General features: G+C 37.7%; 1 protein-coding gene across 3 annotated transcripts in view; it reads right to left on the reverse strand.

Annotated features, from left to right (window-relative positions):
• LOC120539994 (protein Wiz-like) overlaps positions 1–25,644 on the reverse strand; it is a 117,486-nt gene that overhangs the window by 30,071 nt on the left and 61,771 nt on the right. For all 3 annotated transcript variants that reach the window (XM_039770420.1, XM_039770419.1, XM_039770418.1), the window contains exon 6: positions 23,881–24,219. In XM_039770420.1, the coding sequence (XP_039626354.1) occupies positions 23,881–24,219 (339 nt within the window). The remainder of the gene's footprint in view (positions 1–23,880; positions 24,220–25,644) is intronic.

The following is a 25,644-nucleotide window of genomic DNA, read 5'->3' on the forward strand; positions in this document are numbered from 1 at the left end:
GTCCTTAGACTATTACTTTATATGATTTATATTAATAACACTGATTGTGGTATAACTAATAAACTTGTGAAATTCACAGGCAATGCTAAAACTGGTGGGATGGTGGATACTAAGGGAGTTGCAAAAGGAATTCAAAAAGACCTGGACAAACTTCACTGGGCGAACACTTGAAAAACGCAACTTAATGTAGAAAATTGCAAAGTGCTTCATGTGGGGGAAAAAGAACTTCAAATACAAATTCATGATAGGAGACACTGTCATACAGGAATCGACCTCTGAAAAAGATTTAGAGGTTTATGTTGACACATTTTAATTGATTAAGCAAGGTACAGAAGTGATTAAAAAGGTGAATAAAAGGTTATATTGTAAAAACTATTGCATATAAATTGTAGTGGGGCAAAATGATTGCACAGGACAAAATAGGAAGCTTGGGGTGCTAACTGGGCAACAAAACCCCATTTAATTAGAACAAAAAAATGCAGAAAAAGCAACAACAATAAGCACTTCAATGTGAAGTGTTAAACAGAAAACAGTCCTCTCATTTGGATGTTTGCGATATAGGTTTCAGGCTCGAATCAGCACAGAAGCTGGGTCGACATCAACATGTGACTCCATCCTCCGTCATCAGTCTGCGGACCAGAAGGGGTGGAGGCTTCTTTCGGACTGGTGCCCTTAAGGGGTGGTTTCTCAAGACTGTGAGAGAAGAAGGAGACAAGTCTGTTAGCGGCAGAGCCCCCTCTCGTCCCGGGGTAGTCCTACTTACTTTAGGTGAGTACGGAAGTTGACCCTCTGGTGCACATGCGTGACAAAATCAAGGAACATTATGCTCAAACTATTTAATGTACTAGTAAGACTGCATCTGGAGTATTGTGTGCAGTTCTGGTCACCACAATACAAGAAAGGCATAACAGCACTTGAAGCTGCCTTAAAATGACTTAAGGACTTTTCCCACTTGGACAGACTTGGGGGATTAAATCCGGTTAGTCTCGAGCAGAGCAGTCTGCATGGAAACCTAATCCAAGTACTTAAAATCCTCAAAGGTACTGACAAAGTCAATCCAGCAGAATTATTTTGTTTTAAGGAAACAATGGAAATGAAGGGGAAGTCCATTTGAGACTAAAGCCAAGCAGCACTTCTTTACACAAAGAGTTGTGGGAATCTGAAACAAACTACCAAGACTTGGAGTTGAAGCAGAAACCTTGACAACATTTAAGAAAAATGTGGATGGGATATTGGGACAGCTTAGCTACTAGCTGAAAAAGACAGGCCCAATGGACTGTCATCTGTCAGATTTCTTATGTATTTGGTAAGTTTTCAAGCTTTTCATCCGTGGCCCATAGCCTGCAATGTAAAGAGCTAACGTGAGCAAGATTTTTTCATGTGACAAATGCATATATAGCATGTTTGCGAAGAAATAACTTTGACTTGAAAAATACCAGACTTAAAATAATATTTCTTTGCATTTATATATTTTCTCACTACTCAAAGCACTTTATATAGGGAGCGGTGAGCCACTTCAACCACCACTAATGTGTAGCATCCACCTGGATGAAGCGACAGCAGCCATTTTTGACCCAGCACACTTAGCACACATGAGCTGTTAGGTGGTAAAGGGGTGAGAGATAGTTAGCCAATTAGAGACAAAGAATGATTGGGGCAAAATGACAAGGCCTCTATGGGCAATTTAGCCAAGACATTGGGGTAAACGCTGCTCTTTACGAAGGATGCCCAGGAATCTTTTATGACCACAGAGAGTCATACAACAAAGTTTTACAACATATCCGAAGGACAACACCATTTTTACAGCATAGTGTCCCCTTTACCATGCTGGGGCATTGGGATCCCCATTTACACCACAGGGTCAGAGGTAAACCTCATCATCATCTCTTCTAGGAGCCAAGCTTTTTCCTAGTTGGTCTCCCATCCAAGTATTGGCTGGGGCTGAACATGCTTAGCCTCAGTGGATGGCCTCTTCTGAAGTGCATCCTTTAAAATTTCCATGCCATCAGAACATCAATAAGACTGACTGAATACAAGATTTCTAACATACTAGCTGTGTAAGCCTGTACTGTAAAAAAACCCGGGCTCCTAGAAACCATGGATTCTGGCACTTTAATCAATGAATCGCATCGGTTGTGTATTAGCAGCTCCTCATTAGTTTCATTTTGCCAAGTGCTTTCCTCCGTTGTCTATCAGCGGCTAAGTGAGTTTTTCTCTCCTCGGAGGTCTAATTTTTCCAATGTGCTCGCCTTACTTATGTATTAGCAGCGGTGGTTTCACTTTGGCAACAGAGTCGCTTTCTTTGAGCTTCATGCTGTAACCCCGCACTTCCGGGACGGACAGACAGACACACTCACTTCTAGGCATAGATGTTTATATATAAGAACTGACATAATGGTAGGACTCACACTAAAAAGACCCAGCTTCCTTAGGCTGTGGCAGTGTTGTGTCCCTTTTTGCATTTTCATTAAAAATTATTTTTGGGTTTATGATTGTGCCTAGATATTTTATAACTGTCAACCATCTCCACTGCCTGGTCTTTCATGATGGGTTAAACAAAGTTCATTCCAAAATCAGTTATTAGGTCCTTAGTTTTTGTAATGCAGAAAAGACTGATCACACCAGTTTACAAAATCACCTACTACTGGACCATGACTAGTTTCATTCTCATTAAATAGACTTACAACACTTAATTAAGTAGGTTTATGGCTTTTGATGCACTGTGTGAAATCTGGGAAAGTGGCAATATCTTAGTAAAAGTCAAAATAAAGATACTGGTAATGTCTATGTTCTCTACGTGAGGATATGCCTGTGACACATGGACATTAAGAGAGAAGGACATTTCAAAATTGACTACATTTGAAGTTAGACATTACAGGAAGATTCTTTAAATTTGGATGGAGACAAAAGGTGACAAATGAAAGTATTATATAAGTTGTTGGGTTTCTTTTGGCACATATGCAGGAAGGGAAAGGAAAGGCTAATCAGAATTATGATGGATAGAAAAGGTAATTGAAAACCATGAGTAGAAATGACTATTAGCAGCAGAACAGACAGTAATACAGATGACTAAAGAAAGAACATCCATCCATTATCCATCCCGCTATATCCTAACACAGGGTCAACACAGGGTTCAATGCAGGAAACAAATCCCGGGCAGGACGCTAGTCCACCGCAGGGCTAAACAAAGAACAGGATTCTGGAAACCATTTAGAAAAAAACGAAACGCATCATTGGCCTCCATGGTCCATAGATGAACTACAGAGGATCTCTAAGTAGGCTTACAATCACTGAGTTAACTCATCCATCAATGTTAGATAGCCATTGTTCCATGCTGGCTTTTCTTTCTTTCTTTCTTTCTTTCTTTCTTTCTTTCTTTCTTTCTTTCTTTCTTTCTTTCTTTCTTTCTTTCTTTTTAAATAATTATGGGGTCATATGAATCACATCATCATAGCAAACAAAGCTGAATCAACCTTGAATGGAAAGCAGGGATAGTTGCAAACAAATTCCAAGACAGTTTTGAGTTAACAATACACCCACAGTAAGTCAATACAAAATTGACCTGGATACAAGAAGACCCAGTTAGAAATCCAACCCAGGTCCTTCAGCTTGACAGATAGTAACACTAGCCACTCTGTCACCATGTTAGCCTAGCAATAAACACCACACAATCATGTGTATTTTTGGCCACAGATTAAAAAAAAAAAAAAAAAATACAAAGATCATATTGTTAAAAGTTTTTGTCTGACTTTTAAGTATGCATTCTTTAAGGGTTTCTTCTAAAATTTGCAATAAGCCAAGTTTTAGTGATTGGTATTTATTGAAAGTTTGCAATTATCTGAAACTAAATTTTACCTGCACGACTTTGCTATTCACTTATCAAAAAGAGTAACTTAAGAAAAAAAGTCCCAAAGTGCATTTGATTTTTCTCCACCCACAACCCACAGTACCAGATACTTGTGTTAATTGCTGGAAACCCTTATGGAAAAAGGACGTAACCTTTGAAAAGGATTTAGTGCTTTAGGTTGACCTAACATTTTTAAAATCTAAGCTAGCATTTCTTAATAAATAAGGGCCCACAATCCCCAAGACTCCACCCCAGGGACTGTGGAATAAGATGTTTGATTTGAAAATACTAGGAGTTGGAAGTGACAGTCTTTAGGTATGTAAGAACCTCGAGTTCCTTGTAGGCTATAACAAACTGCCCTTTAACCTCCTTTCCTAGTTGTGTCCCCTCTTTCTCTCCCTGTGTTTCCCTCACTTTTTCATGAAGAAAGGTGCCCTCGTGGCTTATTTTTAACCTCATTACTTGGTTTTTGCTTTGATACACATTATCAACTGTGGGATTTTCTAAGGGTTGGTGTGTGCCTATCCTAATTGTGTCCAATCAATTGAATTCACCCCAGGTGAACTCCAAATAAGGTGTAGAAACATCTCAGTGACGATCAGCAGAATGGGATGCACCTGAGCCAGACTTCAAGTGTCATAGAATAGGGCCTGAACTCTTGTGTCCATATGATAGTTTATTTATGGTTTTTAATAAATTCGCAAAAAATATCTGAAATTCAGCTTTTGCTTTGTCATTCTGTAGTACTGAGTATTGCTTGATGAAGAAAAAAAAAAACTATTTTAGTATTAGGCTGCAATATAACAAGATGTGGAAACAATGACAGGGTCTGAATACTTTCAGAATCTACTGTAACTGAGACACATCAGTAATGATTTTTATTTAAAAAGTAAATGCAGTTTTATTTACTAAGGTACTTGTGTATTAAACGGACGGCATGACGAAGGAAAACATAAGTGTTTTAACAAATTCATAACATATTTATTAGGATTAAAAAAATATATAGAAATTTACAGAAATTGAAATATTGGGGTATTATAGACATTCATACGTTCAATTTTGAGGCCAATGGCAGCAAATTGAAGACGGGAGGTTGCATAAAGTTTCCCCCTACCCATTCTAGTGTTGGGCACCATGGTGGAGGTTTCACTGCCGTCCGTTTAGTACACAAGTACCTTTACTAATTTCAGTTTTCTCTGTTTTTTTAGTGTTTCCCAAGTTTGATTTGAACCACAGTAGTGAGAGACAAGGAGGGTAGTCTCCACCAGAGAAACAACCAATACATGCCCGATTCTCCCACACTGTGCATGAATCATCACCATTATAGCCAACCTGTCATGGCCCACAAGGTCCTCGAAGTTAACACAGATAAGACAGCTGCACCTCTAGTTCCTCAACACACCCAACAGAAGCAGATCAGGACATTGTGCCAGATATGTGAAGATACACACCAAAAAGCACACAATTTGTGCTGCATTCACTACCATTTACCGCAAATCCAGCTCCCCTGGCAATTTTCAGATAGTTCTTTGATGACCATGTCACCAAGACTTTATGCGACAACACTAAAAAATGCAGCAAACAATATGGACATGGGGTAAAATTCAGATGGACAGACATCACAACAGCAGAGGTTCTCAAGTTTTAGTTCCGATAATCCATATGGGGTGATGAACTAGCAATAGACAGGGTGGAAGACAGAAGACAGATAAGTGAAGGTGTTTATTACTAGGTCTGTAGTTGTGAGAGACTACAGCAAATGTGTAAGAGGAATGGTCACTTCTAACCAGCTGCTAGAGTATCATTCACAAGGAAATGTGTCCCATGAGGCAAGTGAAAGCCATGGGACTTTCAAGAGCTTGTCACAGCAGAACCACTGAAAGTTCTGTTAGATCATAGCTATCTCAGTGTGCCCATTTCACAAGTGAATGAGGGCAAGCATGGGATACAAGCAGCATGTACTATGTGGGAAAGCCACACTCTGTAAATCATAGGAGTATAAGAAGTCTCTGTGTGTTGAATAGGCCATGAACTGCTACTGGGAGTATCACTAGTAGGACTAATTTCTGAAAACCAAAAAAGAAGTAAAGGAACACTATGATAAGCAGTGTAATGATATGCTTTTATATGAACATCATACAGACTTGTTAAGTTTGCTTCTAGAAAGGCTCTGTTTTTCATTTTTTCAGTTCTGTTCATTTTATTTTGTTTTTTTTAATAAAAGAAGTTTAAAATGTTTTCTTACACTATTTTTATATTCATTTTAAATACAGAAAGTGAGAACAACCAAATAAGAAAATTCTAAACATCAAAAAGGAAAGAAGGGAAAATCCCTGAGCATCCAATATTAAACCTTATCCAATTCGCAGATGGAAACAGAACAGGTGCTTCGCTACACATCCTGATTAAAGCGGATTAGATACAAGTACAATTCCTTTTTCAAGAGATAATACAGGATAGAGAGGAGAGATTAATCTGAGCAGGTGAAAGTTCTAAAAGAATTAAGTTATAAAATAAATTCCTTCAGGTATGAAGTGAAAATTGTTCTTGGTTTCTCCAGCAAGATGTCAGACAGGTCTTTGTAGCTAAAGAGCTTATTGATATCATCTTCTTATAAATTTGATAAAAAGGACTATTGTGAAATATTTAGAAGTAGAAAAAGCTGTACAGAACAGAACAAAGAATATTGAACAAAGGTAGAACAATGTTCTTGCTCTGTTAATTTAGACCTCAGAGCAGCTGTTACAGAGCAAAGAGAGCATGCATCCAAATCATGTCAATTCAAGATGGCAAAGAAAGAAGCTGAACGTTTTGAAGAGTTTGTTCTGTTCAGCCTTCAAGAAAACCATTTCTTAAATCCAAAAAAGCATCTCTGGATGACTGTATTCAATAAGCCTTGAAGTTTATCATTTTGTTCTTTGACAAAATGTTTGCATTTAGTAATTATCAAGGACAACATGTCAGAACCTGCTACCACGTTCTTGATTGTTATATTTGCTGGACTAAGAATTAACGATTTTAGAGGAGTTTTCCCTCCCCAAAGGTATCACTGTGATTAGGTCAGACCGTAAATTCTTTAGCCATACTAGAAGCAATTCAGAGACAGAATTATTACATGCTAGAAACTGAAAAGCAAGGGTGAGTCATAGAGAGCAGCTAATTTGTGGTTATTTTCCAGTGAGCGCCGCAAACTATTTTCACCCATATTGTTATATAGTAGTGTTCATAACTAACATAACCAGAAAGCTGAACTTGTGCTGAGTCAGCAGACATAAAGCCCTTACTTTTAATGTAAAATATCACTACATTATAGTCAAATATAGTGAATATATATATATATATATATATATATACAAAAAAAGAAACGTCCCTTTTTCAGGACTGTGTATTTCAACAATAAGGTTTTAAAAATCCAAATAACTTTACAGATCTTCATTGTAAAGGGTTTAAACAATGTTTTCCATGCATGTTCAATTAACCATAATCAATTAATTAACATGCACCTGTGGAATGGTCGTTAAGACCTTAACAGCTTACAGAAAGTAGGCATTTAGGTCACAGTTCTAAAAACGCAGGACACTAAAGAGACTTGTCTACCGACTGTGAAAAACACCCAAAGAAAGATGCCCAGGGTCCCTGCTCATCTGCGTGAACATGCATTAGGCATGCTGCAGGGAGGCATGAGGACTGCTGATGTGGCTAGGGCAATAAATTGTCATGTCCGCACTGTGAGACGCCTAAGACAGCGCTACAGGGAGACGGGAAGGACAGCTGATCATCCTCGCAGTGGAAGACCACGTGTAACAACACCTGCACAGGATCGGTACATCCGAATATCACACCTGCGTGACAGGTACAGGATGGCCACAACAACTGCCCGAGTCACACCAGGAACACACAATCCCTCCATCAGTGCTCAGACTGTCGGCAATAGGCTGAGAGAGGCTGGAATGAGGGCTTGTAGGCCTTGCAGGTCCTTACCAGACATCACCAGCAACAACTCCGCCTATGGGCACAAACCCACCTTCGCTGGACCAGACAGGAGTGGCAAAAAGTGCTCTTCACTGATGAGTCACGGTTTTGTCTCACAAGGGGTGATGGACGGATTCGTATTTATCGTCGAAGGAATTGAGCACGTCTGGGACCTGTTGGATCGCAGGGTGAGGGCTAGGGCCATTCCCCCCAGAAATGTCCAGGAACTTGCAGGTGCCTTGGTGGAAGAGTGGGGTAACATCTCACAGCAAGAACTGACCAATCTGGTCCAGTCCATGAGGAGGAGATGCACTGCAGTACTTCAAGCAGCTGGTGGCCACACCACATACTGACTGGTACTTTTGATTTTGAGCCTCCCTTCATTCAGGGACACACTGTGAAACATTTTTAGTTTATTTCTTATGGTGTTGACTCTTTTAGTGTTCATACAAATATTTACACATTAAGTTTACTGAAAGTAAAAACAGTTGGAAGTCAGAGGACGTTTCTTTTTTTGCTGAGTATATATATAGTGAAATTCCCCTTGGGATTGATAAAGTATCTATCTATCTATCTATCTATCTATCTATCTATCTATCTATCTATCTATCTATCTATCTATCTATCTATCTCAAACACACCATACAGTATATACCTTAGTGTAGGCTGTTTTATAAAAAATTAATTAATTAGAAGTTCTGCTCCTTGTACTTGTCATAATTCTGCTGTATCTGAGATTCTTTCAAGGCTATATTTTACTTTTCTGGGAAAAATCAACATTTCATTTCTTAACATCTACTTAATATTGCACATACATACACATTCAAATGGTACTAGTTTAGTTGCTGTTGCCAATGTTATTTATGACTCATGGTTTAATAACATGTTTATTAAAGGAAATTATAATCAATTTAATATTCTTGATTTGCAATTTAATTCAAATAATCCAAAAAAAGAAACAGAAAATGAAGTGACTCTTGTGAATTTAAACTCTGAATTTCAAAGAAAGGTAAAAGTTAAATTATTATAAGACTCCAAGACAAAGGAAAGAGAGCTGGAGCCACCTGCCTAAATAAATGAGTATGAGGAGTTAATTTATAAAAACAGGTTGATCTGCAGCCACTGTGGCTCTCTGGAGGAGGATTTGCAACCAATGTCCTAGAGGTATTAAAGCATGCAGTAGAATAAAAAAGGAAAGGGGGATTGGTTTTCACCTTGCACTCAATGCTTCCAGGATAAACCCCAGATCTCCACCACCCTGAATTGGGAAATAGATGGAAAAATAGTTTCAAATCGGTTCATATTACCTGTATAAACTTTGCACCCCTGTCCAGAACTGTGTGTAGCATTTCTTATAGTGCTTTCTAATGAGGCTTAACCAGATTTGGATTATTTCGGCTTCGGAAGTGCAAATATTAGCTTAGCTGACAAGCAGATTTAAATCACTGACAAGGATAATTAGGTCAGTTAATAACCAAACAATAATGAGATGTTAGGTGTTGTCTTCATTAATTATTGGAGTTCAGATAAAAGTGCACTTCTATACAGCAGCGTAGGTGGACAGGGAGTGATATACTCTGTCACTGTGAATGGTGTCCTAGAAATAGATTCTCCAAAGGCCTGAGAATGAGAGACCCTGGTGGGCTGACAGGTGGGTCTATGTTGCACTGAATTAAAATTAGGCTGTTATGCTTCAGCCAGGGTCTCATCCCTGGCTCAGGTATGTTTTGGTTATTTTTTTTTTATTTTATTTTATAGAAGTTGTTGTTAATTTTGTTTTTAGTTTTGTTTTGTCTTTAATGTATTTATCTAATATGTTAATATTTATGGATTACTGTGTAATTCTGTATTATTTTAATAGTAGTTTTAGTTCTTATCTGCCCTGTCTCCTTTATGTTGAGCCAATGGCAGCTTGGTGACTGTTACATCTAAAGTGCTGTCCTTACTGCTGTTTTAGCATTGCACTTTTGATATGGATTTATTATATATGTTTGCTATATTTTTGCTCTTTTTTGTTCTACTTTGATTTTCGTTATTCTGTTTGAACTGATTAATAAATTTGTTAAATATAAGGAACTGCATTTTGTGGATTCTTTATACCAGTAGGATTTGTTTTTGTTACATTGTTTTTCCTCTCTTCCTTTGAAGTATAAGTTTGGTATTTTTCAAGTCAAAGTTATCTCTTCAGAATTATGGTATGTATTAATTTACTACCTAATTTGCATTTGAAAATAGAAGTGAGGGGTGCTGGGGTCCAAATATAACAACAAAAAAAAAATTACCAATATAGTCAAGAGAATGTGCCTTGCCTTCTGAGGTATGTGCTTGAGACAACAAAAGTAAACTGTAAATAATACATGTTGCACAGAATTTTGTACTATTTTTTTGAAGTAAGGATATGTTTCCTATTTGCTCTTCTGCTTGCCGTCATGGATGGAGTTTTGACATTTATCATGGGCACACTCCTAATGCCAGCACACATACTTAATGATATCAGAGCTTATTCCGACATCTCCAGAAAAAATCAATTGAATTATTTTGCAAAGATATTGCATGCTGTTGCCATTATCATTGTACGTGTACGTGCTTCAGTAGTCTAGTGACAGCTAGTGAAAAAGAGAGGTTAAGCACACACAGAATGCGCAATCAAGAGACAAGAACTGAACTAACATTATAAGCATACAGATTTAATTAGGTTAAAGTTTAGAACAAATATTTTAATATAGGTAGGGTGGGAGCACATATATGCCATTCCTGCTTCACAGCACTAGGGTCTGCACAGGGCCTGCACTTTCTCCCAGTGTATTTACAGATTGATTGGTGTCAGTCAGTAACTGTAAAAGATTACCTGTTTTAACACGGAATACCAGAGGTGGGGATAACACTTTACATTGAGTGTCCATAATTACACTGTAACTACTATGTAATTACCTGTATAAGTACAATGTAACTACAAGTTATTACTCCGTACTTACTGTGTAATACAAAGTAATGTTATAGTTAATTACTCAGTTGTCATTGTTATTCCACAGTTTATATAATTACAATGTAACAATTTATCAGATCCAAAAACAAGTGTACTTACATAGTTACATTGTATCTGTACTTTCAAAATGTAATAAAAACATCAAGGTATGTAACTACAACTATGTAACAGATGTTCCATGGTCTGGGCAATTGTAATGGAGAATTGCAGTGATAACTGTATAGGTTTTCGATGATATTTCAAGATCTGTTTTAAATGCTGAAAACACCTTTGCAAAATAATTCACGCTTTTGCCTCATAGATCCATTACCCTGAGATGGAATTCTGTCTGGAGGCTCCAGCAGACCCCCGTGACCCTGTGTTAGGATATAGTGGGTTGGATAATGGATGGATGGATATGTGTGTAAAATTTGTACGTTCTACCCATGTGTCCCTATGTCTTCTTCATGGGTTTTACTGCCACATCCCAGGGACATGTAGGTTGGGTTACATGGCCATATGTGTAAGAGCGTGAGCGCTGGTATGTTTGTAAGTGGGCCTTGTGAAGAGATGGCTCCCCATCCTGGGCTGATTCCTGCCTTGTGTCTGGTGATGCTTGGAATGGCCCTGCGGCCCTGTGTACCTTGATTGAATGATGCAAGTTTGGCAGTATTATGTTAGGGATGGGTATAATAATAGCCCAAAAAAATCAACAATAAATAGTGTAACACAACTACAAGAATGTGACAAATGCTTGTTTAAGCAAAACATGTCAAGGAGGTGGCCCTCTAGATTTTGGGAAAAAGCGTTAACCATTTTGCAAAGGCGTTTTTCACCATTTAGAAAAGATTGTGAAATATCATTGAAAACCTATGCAGTTATCACTGCAATTCTCCATTACAATTTCTCAGACTATGGAACATTGTTACATAGTTGTAGTTACATAGATATTTTTATCACATTATGTAAGTACACTTGTTTTTGGATCAGTGATAAATTGTTACATTGTAATTATATAAACTGTGGAATAACAATGACAACTGAGTAATTAACTATAATGTTACTTTGTATTACACAGTAAGTACGGAGTAATAACTCATTGTTACACTGTACTTATACAGGTAACTACATAGTAGTTACAGTGTACAGTAATTATGGACACTTAATGTAAAGTGTTACTGCTTCCATTTTTCTGGGTATACAGAATGCATAAAGACTTAGTTAAGGTGTCACACTTTTTTCATTGATTACTGTCTAGCTGTCTACAGAATGCAGATAGCAATTCAGATCTGGATATCAACATTCAATAATGTCACTAACAGAATCTGGAGATGGGTTGTTGAGGTGAAAATCATACACTGGAGCAAACTGCATCTACAGGGCTGAAAGATTGTTCTGGTGAGTGAGTGAGTAGAAGCGGACGGCCAGTCTACTTGTAAAATGGCTGAATCTTACAAAAATGATTGGCTTTTTATTTCTTCCTAAAATTACATGGATGCACTGTTTTGTAATATGTGTACCATCTCAAGACATGGATCAATACTAAATAAAATTCAAATTGGTGTTTAGTAAGATTTGGCTTTTGTTTTCACATTTGGACCCCAATACCTTCCCCTCCATTTTAAAGCGCAGCAGGCTTGAGATTTCAGAACACGACTGGAAGTAAAGTACAGGGTGAGGCAGAAAGGACGGACGTCCTTGAAATGGCTAGAACTCACCACTAGGTGGAATGACAGATGTGCGGCAGGTGGCGTTAGGTTCTCGAAGTCTTAGCATTTTTTAAATTTTCTTTTTAGTTGAAGCCATGGAGCCGTGGACAACAGAACACCGAGTTTTTGCATACGACTGTTTTGTCAAGAACAGCCAATCTATTTCCGCAGTTCAGCGTGAGTTTCGTTGCCATTTCAATATACCCCTGAAAATGTGGAAAGCATACGACTTACTAGCCCTGCTGCGCAGTCCAAGTCGATCTGCTCGGAGGCATTCTTCTGAACTTGGCCTCAGTAATCGTTCGGTAAGGTGTATGTTGCATTTAGGCCTGCATTTCCATCCCTACAAATTGTCAAATGCTATTTCAATATGAATGCAAATCTTTCAATAAATTTCTTTGTAAGAAAAAAATTTGTGATTTTGTAAAAAAAAAACGTCCATCCTTTCTGCCTCACCCCGTACATAGTTATAATATCCAAGTAAGGGCCAGAACCAGGAGAACAACTATTAGTAACCAAAGTCAAGAATTGCAAGGCAAAAGTCAAAGTCAGAAGGACTGCAGAGAGTTCAAAAACCAGAAAAACAAAACAAAGAAAATATTTTGAATCGTTTGAATTGTTTTGTAATCCATATAGCCAGATAAGGAAGTATATATACTTAGATGACCTTTTGTCCAGCCATGGTGTGATTGACAGGTCCATAACTTCTGAAGACAAAATCATTCTGGGAAGTCTTGGGAACAGGAATCAACTATAGCACCGTTAAAATGGTGGCGATACAATGATTTAAATCAAAAATCAAAATCAAATCCAGAAGTATTATTTAAGAATTAATTATAGCAATGGATTCCTTGGGGTAAAAGAAAAACTCAACGGGGGCAAATATTTACATAGATAACCCCTAGGCAGACAGAAATAACATAAATATTTAAAATAGGAAATCCTGGCAAGTGCAGGAGCAGGCTAGATATTAATAAATTGGTGAAAATTAAGAAAAAATATATAATTGAAAATTATAAAAACTTAGTTTACCAAATGAAATGGTGTTCTAAATATACCATGATAGTGATGAAATAATGTTAACTTGAAAAATACCAAACTTATCATTTAATGGGCATTTTTGAGATATTGAGTAGAAGCCTAAGTCCCATTTTAGGGCCTAAGTTTGGGGACAAGCTGCTTTGGGTGTTGGCTACTCACTGGATACAAACCTACAAGGGAGGTTGCTTTGTTTTTTGATGTGTATTTGAGTTCTTCGCTCCAATATTGAGCTTTATGTGTGGGCCGAAATTACAAAACAGACAGCCTGGACACTCCTTTACAGGTCTTTCCCATTAATATCTGCTTCAGGCTGATGAGTACAGGTTCACACGAGGGCAAATAAAAAGTAGTCTAGTTTCCCACACTGTAGCCTGCACAAGCCTTCCTGACTATGGAAGTAATTCTGCTGTTTGACACGCAATTAAAGCTTGGGGAAACAGTAGGAGATATATTTTTTTGCATTAAGCCACTTCATTATTGAATATGAGGTGAGTGTAAGGTTAATGTCATGCAAAAAAAGTCCAACTGCACCAAAGCCACATCTTTCTAATAGGGCCAATTTGGACTTTTGACAAGAATATCCTGATGTGTGTAGTACACTGAATTTTGAAGCAGGGATGTAAGCTTGGCAAAAAAGAAAAACCACACTTCAGAGAGAGAGGGAGAGAGAGAGAGAGAAGTGCAAAATAAGAAGGGAAGCTGATTTGTGTTACTTGGCCCAAGTATTTTCTGTGCACACATTCTCCACATGGCCATCTGTTTTTTCTCTGGCTCCTCTGGTTTCCTCCCACACATCCCAAAGATGTGTGTGGTAGTCTAATTGGCAACTCTGAATTGGCAGTGTATGAGTGAGTGTGGCAGCTTGCCCTGTGATTGACTGGCATCTGGGGTTGGTTACAGCTTTTGATCTGCAAAACTGCATTAAAACAACTATGTTCAGAAAATGAATGACAGATAAAGAGTGGTGAGCTCATACTGTATCTATATGAAGAATGTGTTTTCTCCTTACTTACTCCTTACTATAGTATAATGAAATCCAGTAAAATATTAAACATTGCAATGAAAGTGTAACCTCAAAGACAGGCCATTCAGCCCCTTGAACATGATGCCTGTGTACTGATTTGAGATGTGAGGAAAAATTGACAAGCAACTGAATCATTTGTCACCAAACATCCATCTAAACTAGAGTAAGACATTTTATAAAGGAAAGTAAAATGAAAACTTGACCTAGGATACTGCTGTCAGGTGGGATCATTTATTACATCTAAACCTGCAATTTTGTTGGTAAAGTGGTGTAAATAATACAAACAACAGACAAAAAAACATTAGAATGTTTCTTTCCCACTGAGAAAGCTTTGTTTCACGCTGCTACGGTGTATGGTGGATTTCTCAGGCATGATATAGGTCCACAGATTCTCTCTTGAGGGCAAGGTAAATACCAATAAATCCAAAACAATTCTGAGTGAGTAAGCTCAGGGATGTGCAGGTAGATAAGCCTGTGGCATACTGGATAATGGACTACCTGTCTGGAACAGTCCCATCACCTTTTCCTTTCACTCTGTACTGTATAACACTAGGCCATGTCACTTGCAGAAGGTTTCTGCACTAATGGGGTGTATTGACAAGGGGAATAAAACAGAGAATACGAGTCATGTAGAGAACTCTGTTTCTTGGTGCAAAGAGAATTATCTGCAACTTAAAATCAACAAAACCAAGGTTATTGATTTTTAACCACACCCAAGATCCTCTAGGTCCAGTCACTGTTCATGGAGTGGATGTGACGATGGTGTACATCTAAAAAGTACTTAGGGGTTCACATCAATGACAGGGTGGACTGGTCTCGTAACAAAGAGTTATATAATAGAGGTTCTTTTTTCCCTATGAGGCTGCTCTCCTTTAATGTGGGAAATCTTCTATCTTCTATAACTTTGTGATGGCCAGTGCAATTTTCTATGCTGCAATGTACTGGGCCAATGACATCACTTTATGAGAGGCCCACCGAATCAAAAAAAGTAGGCTCAGTTATGCAACACACTCCAGACCCTCTGGAGGTAGCAGTATGCTTTTATAATGCCTAACTGTGACTGTTGTTTTGTCTTTGGCCAAATCAGACGTTTTTCTTTCTTTTTAGTTATTTTAGTGTATATATGAGAGGGAAGGGAGTAATTGTTTGTTATTATTTATTTATTGTGCTTCTGTAAAAAGTTACATTTCCCCCAGGGACAAATAAAGTGCTATCTATCTATTTATGCATCCACTGGTGAAGCATTTCCATACTGATAATAGCACAATTATCCAAAACAATTCTTGAGTGGCTTCTGTGTTTTTCTAGCACCAACATCAATGAACTATTTGACTGAATTTCCCATGGAATAATGGTGCCACATCCCTTCAGCATTTTTAGATATTTTCTGAAACTACACCAAGGTGAACTGAAGCTGCGCTGGCAGAGTTAAATTGCTGAGCAGTGTATTAATGCAATTTTCATAGAAATTTCCTTATAGTTGTCAATTACCTGTGACAGGGCTCTTTCACTCACAATAATTGTTATACGCAGATAGAGAAAACATGTTTACACGTTAGGTATTCATTATAAAGCACCTATTAACAGTTCATAAACATTTTTAATTCTAAACTATCATAAAAATTGAAGATACTTCCTCCATCCATCCATTTTCTAACCCGCTGAATCCAAACACAGGGTCACGGGGGTCTGCTGGAGCGAATCCCAGCCAACACAGGGCACAAGGCAGGAACCAATCCTGGGCAGGGTGCCAACCCACCGTAGTTGAAGATACTTATTATTGTTAATAATTGTTACTATCATATTGTTAATGTTACAATAATTTGTCATTGTTGTGTATCATGTAAAAGAGACACTTATAATCTGTTTAGTAATATGCAGCCTGTTAATTGCTGCTTACACTGGACACCTAAACTAAAATATTATGAAAAATATATGCATGAAATGAAATACGAGTTTGTGTGAGATCTGGATTGGTATACAGTGGATGTTACAATGAAATATACAGTAACTTCATTGCATTTTAGGCTGTTTAATTTCACTCTTCCAAAATGATTTACATATCTTTTTGGAGGTCCTGCTGTTCAAGTTATTTTTTGTTTAGATAAACTGAAGAAATCTATATCCTGGGAGTCTGAAGAGTTTTTTTGTTTTTTTTTATGCTCTTTGCCATGCTGTGATTGACTCAAGTTGCTACGTTTCACCCTTTTCTGCTATTGTGCTTTCTTATTTGACAATGGTATTTAATCGTGATTATTTTCACCACTTGAAATCTACTAAAAATTCTTTTGTTTTCTTGAAATTTATTAGCAGATAACTTGGGCTGCAATCATTTTGTACTTGTGCTTTAGTTTTTGACTACAATGTTTGTTTAACTCCTTTATTACTCTTCTTTGATATATTTTGTGTTCTGATTTTTCTGCCTACACTTGAAAACAATGGCATTTGGCTGTCCTGTTAGAATGTTTGCCTTATCCATACATCTTAGCTGATTCAATATTGTTTCTGTATCCTCCAATCACTCATCATACAACCTCTGATTTCCCTTTAATCGATTCCACTAACACCACATATTCTTTCACACAGGCACAAGTCCTCAATGTCAGTCTAATCCAAGAAGCTCATCCAGAACAAAAACTGGCAGCTGCAAAGTAGGGAAGTCCTGGCTTGTATGAGTTACATCAGCTCATGGTGGTCACACACTAATATCAAACCTTTTTTTAACCCAATACCTCAAGTGATGTTAAACTTTTTTCTTATGTTTATCTGACTACAAATTGCATATGACCTTGAATGTTTGCTTACATTCAGTCTTAGTGCCAGCCTTTGTGTTTTTCCAGTTACATGACATGAAATATGTACAAATTCTTCCTGTAACATCTGAAACAATTTATCTTAGCCATAGTGTCCAGTTTTGTCAATGGCAAAAGCAGCATGGGCAAAATTTGAATATTTCACCTAACTTACTCTTTATATGACACACACTTCACTTCAATTTCTTTAGCGATTTTCTGAATTAGGTATATCTTGTCACTGGTATTTAGCCAGAAATAAAATTGCATGTTTCACTTAAATTGGTTTGCATTTGTTATCTCATTTTGAATGCTTTCATTAATTAATTCTTTCTTAAATGGAAAGCCAGTATGAGACTGCAACTAACTTGATCATTGAAGATGTTCCACAAAGGTCCATGCAGACCAGTTAAACGTGTTTAAGAAACCACATTTGAAATGAGAATCCAAAGAAAGAACACTAAATTGCTCAAGAACAAGTGTTTCTAACAAAAGTCATTCTTTTTTTTTAACAGTTTTCACATGTCTTTAAAGGTGAGGTGACATCATTCAAGATGGCTACCATGATATAACCATCAACAGGTAGCACCAGAGTAACTAAGCAATCCAAAATGTAGACGATCGTAACAATACTGTAATAAAGGTAACAATATAAACAAAACAAAATGAATCATCATCTGCTGAAACCTCAAACAGAGACAAAGTGAAATGTAATGAAATTGTATCTCCTCTCCTGATCAAGTCAACAGAATTAGTACAAAGAAAGACGTCTCAATTGGTATGTATCATAGTGGTTGTGGAGGTGGAAGTGGACTTGGAACATGGCGGCTGGTGAAAATCCTTTTTTCCTACTCATTGTGAGAGGTGAAGAAATCATTTACCCTACCTTGTTTTCTAAAGGTTGCACTCTACTTTTTACAGTTTATATAAAGTACTTCAGGACAGTGTTTTCCAGGTAAGACATTAGCATATAACAAATAGAATAGTAAATTATAAGGCTGCCAATTTAGTCCTCACCTTATTAGCTGACAAGTTACTTCAATGGTCTGTGATCGGACAGTATGAAAGGCATGGAAAACAACTTCTGAATAGTTACAGACTTTAAGGTTCAGTAGGGGTATCAAGATTTGGGAATCCTGTAATTCGATTCAAAATCGATTCTTAAATAAATACAAACATTGGGGCAGCATTTTTTTTTTTTGCTTTTTTTGTATATAAGAACATAACTAAGCTCATTTATTTAGCTGTTCCAGCAAGTGCATTGTGTGCTAAGTGATGGATAAATTTGTATTTCTAGTCTACTGCAACATGAAACATTATTAGTTGTTAAGCTACAGTAAATGGTCTTGATGAAGGTCAGTGGCTGTCTGACTGAAACACTGACAAATAAAGCAGAGATTAGTGTATTTTGTGTATGCAGCTTTTTAATTTGAAAATTTGACTGACAAGAGGTGCAAGGAACCGTTTTTTCGCTGACATCATCTCAAAAAACTCTGGCGATCAACGTGTCTTATACAAAACACTAAATGCTGTCCTCTCTCCAGCCGTAACTGTTTTCTCTGCTGCCTCCACTGCTCTTTGTAATCAGATCCTCACGTTTTTTCTGGATAAGGTCACGAACATTAGATCCCAGATCTCCATTTCTTCTTCTGGCTCTGTTGATTTAGCCGCTCCTGCGCATGGTTCCCTCACCAGATTTGAACCTATTTCGCTCCCCCATCTGGAAAAAATCGTTGCCTCAATGAAGCCTTCGGGCTCTCCGGACGATGTGGTGCCGTCCAGACTGCTGAAAGATGTGTTTCCTGTGATTCGATATGATGTCCTAAAGATCATAACTAGTAGTCTATCCTCGGCTATAGTTCCTCATGCTTTCAAACACGCAGTTGTACATCCAATTGTGAAAAAACCTGATCTTGACCCTGCCATTCTTTCCAATCTTCGTCCAATCTCCAAGCTACCTTTCTTGTCAAAAATACTAGAAAAAGTAGTTTATGAGCAATTAACTCATCACCTACAGGACCATCAGGTAATGGATCTTTTTCAGTCAGGCTTTAGGCCCCAACACAGCACAGAAACCGCGCATTTACGTGTCCTAAATGACGTCCTTTTGGCATTGGACTCAGGATTCCACGTGGTTATGGTTCTTCTCGACTTATCTGCTGCTTTCACACAATCGACACCGACATCATGATCTCCGACTCAATCCTGGGCTGGTGTATCTGGCTTAGCCCTCGACTGGTTCAGGTCATATTTCTGCAACAGGACTCTCAGAGTCATGCTAGACGATTTTTCATCTGAATCAGTCCCACTCCCATGTGGGACTGATCCCCAGGGTTCCATTTTAGGGCCACTACTTTTTCAATCTACATCCTGCCTTTAGGTGCAATTTTTAGAAAGCATGCAATTTCATATCACCTATATGCTGACGACTGCCAAATTTATTTCTCCCTCAAGCCAACTGACTCCACCAAACCTCTCCTCGACTGCCTATCTGACATTAAGGACTGGCTGGCTGTAAACTTCCTTCACCTGAACGATTCAAAACCGAGGTCATTGTTTTAGTCCCGACTGCAAACAGGCTCCACCCCTTGGCCTCGTTTCTCTTCCCATTCCAGTAACTTCGTCTGTCTCCAATCTTGGAATCAAAATGGATACGCTCCTGAAAATGGATGCTCAAGTCAACAGCACAGTAAAATCCTGCTTTTTCCATCTAAGGCGAATCGCCAAACTCAAGCCTATTCTTTCTAACCACCTCCTGGAATCAGTAATTCATGCATTCATTACGTCCCGGCTTGACTACTCTAATTCCTGCCTTTTTGGTATCAGTAAAGCCACACTTTCTAGACTCCAACTGGCTCAAAATGCGGCTGCAAGGCTTCTAACTGGAAGTAGCAGAATCCAACACATTTCACCAATTTTGAAAACCCTTCACTGGCTGCCGGTTAGATTCAGAATCGATTTTAAGATTCTCCTCCTAACCTATAAGGCATTAAACGGTCTAGCCCCCGCCTATTTGAGTGTCTTGCTCCATTGTCACAATCCCCCTCGTGTTCTTAGATCCACAGATCAGCTGCTCCTAACCGTTCCCAAGGCACGTTTTAAAGCTCGTGGTGAAAGGGCTTTCTCCGTCTGTGCACCCAGGCTCTGGAACTCCCTGCCCTTAGTGGTTAGGCAAGCCGCTTCAGTCGCCACATTCAAATCTCGCCTAAAAACGCACTTCTTCACATTGGCTTTTAATTCTTAACCTGTTTCATTTTCCACTTGTCTTTTGCTATTTTCTATTTTATTTGGTCCCTTGACCTGTTTTTAGTATCTCTGTTTTAATTCTCTCTTAATGTTTATTTTTAATATTTTGCTTTTAGTCCTGCTTGTTGTAACTGTATAGCGCTTTGGTCAGTTGTAATGCTGTGTTTTTAAGCGCTCAACAAACAAATATGGTATGGTATGGTAACGTTCTGTAATAATGTGACTAATGTGGCTCTGAGGCAAATGGTTATATTTCTTAATACAAAATTATAACAGTTGCACAGATAAAACAGGTAGCAGCACTTGGAATAATATCGTGATTATGTCTTATTGTAAATACATGAATCAAAAATAACAAAAATGTTCAATAGATAGAACTGGTACAAGTATTTTCTACATCTAATTAACGAAACACAATATTCATTTATAATCAAGGATATACAGTACATGTAGAGAACATCTGTCTTCAATGTGTGACGTGGCGGCTACAGCAGCTTTTGTTTCTCCTCCAGGGCATGATTACGAATTGTGCTGCAGTGGAAGAATCCAGTGATTCACCAAATCCTTCCCAACAGTCATAACATCGAGAGCAGCTGCTGAGCTTGCTGAGGAGCTAGGTTAAGTGCAAAACACCTGACGTGTCTAAAGTTGCCCAACTGTGCAGATGCTGGCAATGTTAACAACATTATTGGAAACAATAATCAGATCAGTAGTGTTTTTGTCATGAAAACTGTGGTGGAGCCATACCATAATTTTTCTTTTTGTATACAGGTATCTCTAATGTTTACCCTAACTTACCTATCTAATAATATCTGTTCCACACTTGCTAATGACTTTGGAGACATGCAAGTTCATGGATTCTAGACTTCTACTTTTCTTACTAATCTGCAAAGTTCAGGTTGCTCAGGTGCACACACACTCAAGGGTAAACAGAGAACACTGAAGGGGCAATTGAGTTAGCCCCACTATCCAGAAACAGGCTGGCAACACTCATCACAAAAACAATTTCAAATACTACAAAAAACAATAAGAAATGAAATTTAAGTATATGATGTCAAATTGAAAAATACATTCTTTATGAAGACAAAGCTGAGAGTTTTTATAAACATTTTAACAATAAATTACTGAGAGAATCGTATTGCTTATTTTGCAGAACATCTTGTGGCACTTTGCCCCAATGGTCTTTAATGCATATATGCCACTGAATCAGGATGGTGCTTTATTTACCATAGCTAGAGCCTCCTGTGTTTTTGCGCTGGATTTTTGCCTTGGTAGTTCTTCCCTTAAATCTTCATTTTGATTTTTGTACCAAAATGAAGTCACAGGAAACAAGATGCAGTGAATATGGGGGGTTCGAAGTAACAACCACATTCTTTTTGGTCAAAAACTCTGACTGACAACGCATTGTGTGCAGGTGCTTTGTCATATGTGCAAAATCCAGATATGGATGCACCACTTTTCCTGTAGACACCTCAGCATTTCAATGTAATGTCTCTGACCAACAATCTGTCCACAGTGACAAACTCTTTATGAACAAGTCTATCAAAGCTGAAAATTGTGATAATTTTTGATTGTTCAAAATCTACCGCTGTGGGTGGTAGGAGAAAAAAATTGCTAAAGTTATGTGCATGATTGTAGAATAAACACTAGAAATACACATTCAATGAACTTACCACAATGCCACTTGGCAGACTGATTAAGCAGACTATAGGTATATGATACTTAGTGGCAAATTTGCTAATTTACCATTTTCTCGTGCTATTGCACGATTCTGGGAATTTCTGAATCCCCCTCATATTGCCTTCAAACAATTTGTTTCTCTTAACTCAGCATTTGTTTTTCTCTTGCTGAGAGGAACACTTCACAGCCATCTGATTATTTCCATATCACTCCTTTCCAACTCTGTTTCACGCTTCATTATCAACATCTCAAACTCATACAGTATAAAACTACTCTAACTGCTAACCTAAACTTTCTCTTCTAATATCATAAATAATCTTTTAAAAGTCAGAACATCTTCCAAGTAAATCACACCCTTTTGTCAGGATTAGGCTTGATGGAATCTGCTTCTATGTTTTTATTTTACTTGAAATTTGCCCCAAGACTTCCCTATCTTTGCCTGTTGATGTGCAATAATAATCATGCCGCAGTCACATGAGGAGAAGTGCAAGACAAGTAATGAAGGTTTGACCATAATGAAGTTGTGAAATAAATGCAAATGGGTAGCAGGTAACACTTCTGTAAAATACCAGTTGAGTAATAGATGGTTAGTAGACTCTCAAGACAGATACAAAGTCAAGTCTCTATATTTTTAAAGCATACGTGGACTTTGTTTGTATGCCCCATTCAATTTATTGGGACCCCATCCACACTAAACTTCTGTCTTAAAACACAACATGTTTATTATTAGTAGATATCTGTTATTGCTTTCTTATTCATTTCTTATAGGTGTGGAGGTTAGGAAACACTGATGGAATCTGAAAATTGTTTTCAAATTCCTTTGAGGTTTAAGGATACTGAAATGATTATAGGGATAAAATGGACATGTCATATTTTTTGCTGTTGTTAACAGACTCTGTATTTACAGTTCGCCAAAAATCTGCGGAAGTGCTATATTTGATAGCTGTCAGTAAAGGTTGAAATTTTGTTTAATACAGTACATTTTTACTGTTTCACTATTTTACTAAGCATTTGAATATGCCTGCATGCTGCATTCATTTGCTATAGAAAACATAGAGATAAAATTTCATAGGACTACTTTTCCAAGAGGTAGCTTACATTTGTATAATTCAAATGATATTTTCTTCATCCCTATTCGGGGTAATGACATAATACTGACTTGTCACTTTATTTCAATTTATTAAAAAAAACATTTCAGCAAGAAATGACATCTGGCAGTCAATGGAATACCTGCTTAATGTATTTCCTTTGCTTTTTACTTTCATATAAATAGAACTAACCTATAATTACCTTTTATGAGGTCAAGCAGGATATAAACAGTGACCTTACATTTACCCCATACTTTTAAATGGAAATGACTGTAAACTGAACAAAGTGGGAAGGTGTGACAACACAAATAGTAATTCTAAAAAAAGCCCATAGCTGATGAGCACAGCATTAGTTCCATTATGTAATTAAGAATTCTGGGAGGTGTAGTATTCTGACTAAATAGCAATCTGAGCAATACTCGCTACTTTCAAAATCTTCTGTCACTAAAGAAGAACAAAAAAAAGGGTTTCAAAGTCCTCACTAAAATCTAAAAAATATTAAGGAAATGTACCCACCATCACAAAATAGCTGTTCGAGATCTTCTCTCCAGGAGGTTTGGAAATGGTGAACAGGTGAGCAAGAGATATTTGCTCCAGATCCTAGTGTTGCTGGCTCATCTCCTTGCAGGCTAGATGGTGAGGATGCTCCTGGGCCTCGAGGAAAGACCAGGTCTGGCCGGTTGGAAAAGAGCTCCCTCAGAATGTTTATGGGCGACACTGTCACCTCCCAGTTAGTGATTCCAAAGTCACGCAGATGTGCTCTGGCATGGCTGGAGAGTCCTGCTCTAGTATCGAACCCAGCACTGCAAAACTCACAGCGCATGAGGCTGAATGTGTCGGGGTCAAAGTTGGCCACTGCAAGGAAGCATCATAATTAAAGTAAAATTAATCACATAGCTTTCTTACTCATTAAGCTTGATGTTGCTCAGTACCCACAGGTCTAAGAAATAAAAATCTGTGCTAAAAATGTAAGTATTAATTGCAGTTGGCTCACATGTCAGTCATAATTATGGCACTCTTTATTATTTTGTGTGCTTAGTGTAGCATGTATTTTAGTGGATCAGGTACGATCAGGTTCAGGTATGAACTTTTTTGTATTGGTCATTACCTTTTTCACACCTCTAACTTGGTTTCACATATTCTGTATCAAACTCAATTTTGTCAGACATCACCCAAAATTACTTTTCAGGTGTGAAATGTTTTGAGCACATTGTTAAAAATCACTATTTGGGATTCAGTTTCTTAGTTTGCTTATTATGCATCACTTGAATTGTTCAGAGGATGTTAGCTAATTTACAATTACGGACTGCATTTAATGTGTAATATGCCTATCTCTGCTTGGTTTCAGTAAATTCAAGTTACTATCTTTTCTCAAGTACATTTCCACTTAGCCAATGTTTTTTTTTTTTATCAAAAGCAAGTTAAAAATCAGGAGTGCACAATATGTCTATGTATCATACTGTATTCAACATCAAATCCTTCCATGTGAAGCCTATAAACCATGTGGACTGATTTAGACCATCTGTGTTAGGTAGAATGCCCAGTGGGAGCTGAGTGGTCTTTTGGCCTTGGAACCCTTGCAGATTTTTTTTTTTTTCTCCAGTCTAACTGGATTTTTTTTTTGTCTTTTCTGTCCTCCTATCCATCCAACCTCACCTTCTTCTTTGATACATACTGTATAATATTATTGCCTTGTTTGTTTATGTTTTATATATTAACTAATTTTTATTTCATCTTGTAAAGAACTTTGAGCTACATTTTGTGTATGAAAATGTGCTATATAAAAAAATGTTGTTGTTGTTTAGAATTAGCACTAGGTCCACGACGGATTATTGCCTTGCAGCCAGTGTTGCTGGAAGAAGCTAAGGTCCTCATGACACTGAAGTAGATTCAATACATTTGAAAATGACTATTTGTATAATGCAGTTATCACCCTAGATGACCCTTTCAATGTAATGTCCAGGTTAATACTCCCAACTACTATAGGAATTAATGTTGGTTGAACAATTATTCACACACTCACCATTACTGCTGCATCTTCGGATGGACAGCTCTCCTAATCTGTACCCTTAAAATGGCTTTGGGTTTGTAGGTCAACTATGTTGTGAGTCAGTGACTGATTTGTATACCATCAAATAAGTGACATGTTGTAGGCGGCTGCATAATTTGCCCAAGCCACAGGCCAATATAAGGGGCATGCACTCTCACCACAATAGACAGCTTAGGCAGTCATATTAATCACCAGTTCCATGGATGGTTACAACATTTATGCACCACTGC

Source organism: Polypterus senegalus, chromosome 12 (assembly GCF_016835505.1).
Source record: "Polypterus senegalus isolate Bchr_013 chromosome 12, ASM1683550v1, whole genome shotgun sequence".
NCBI classification, from domain to species: Eukaryota; Metazoa; Chordata; class Cladistia; order Polypteriformes; family Polypteridae; genus Polypterus; species Polypterus senegalus.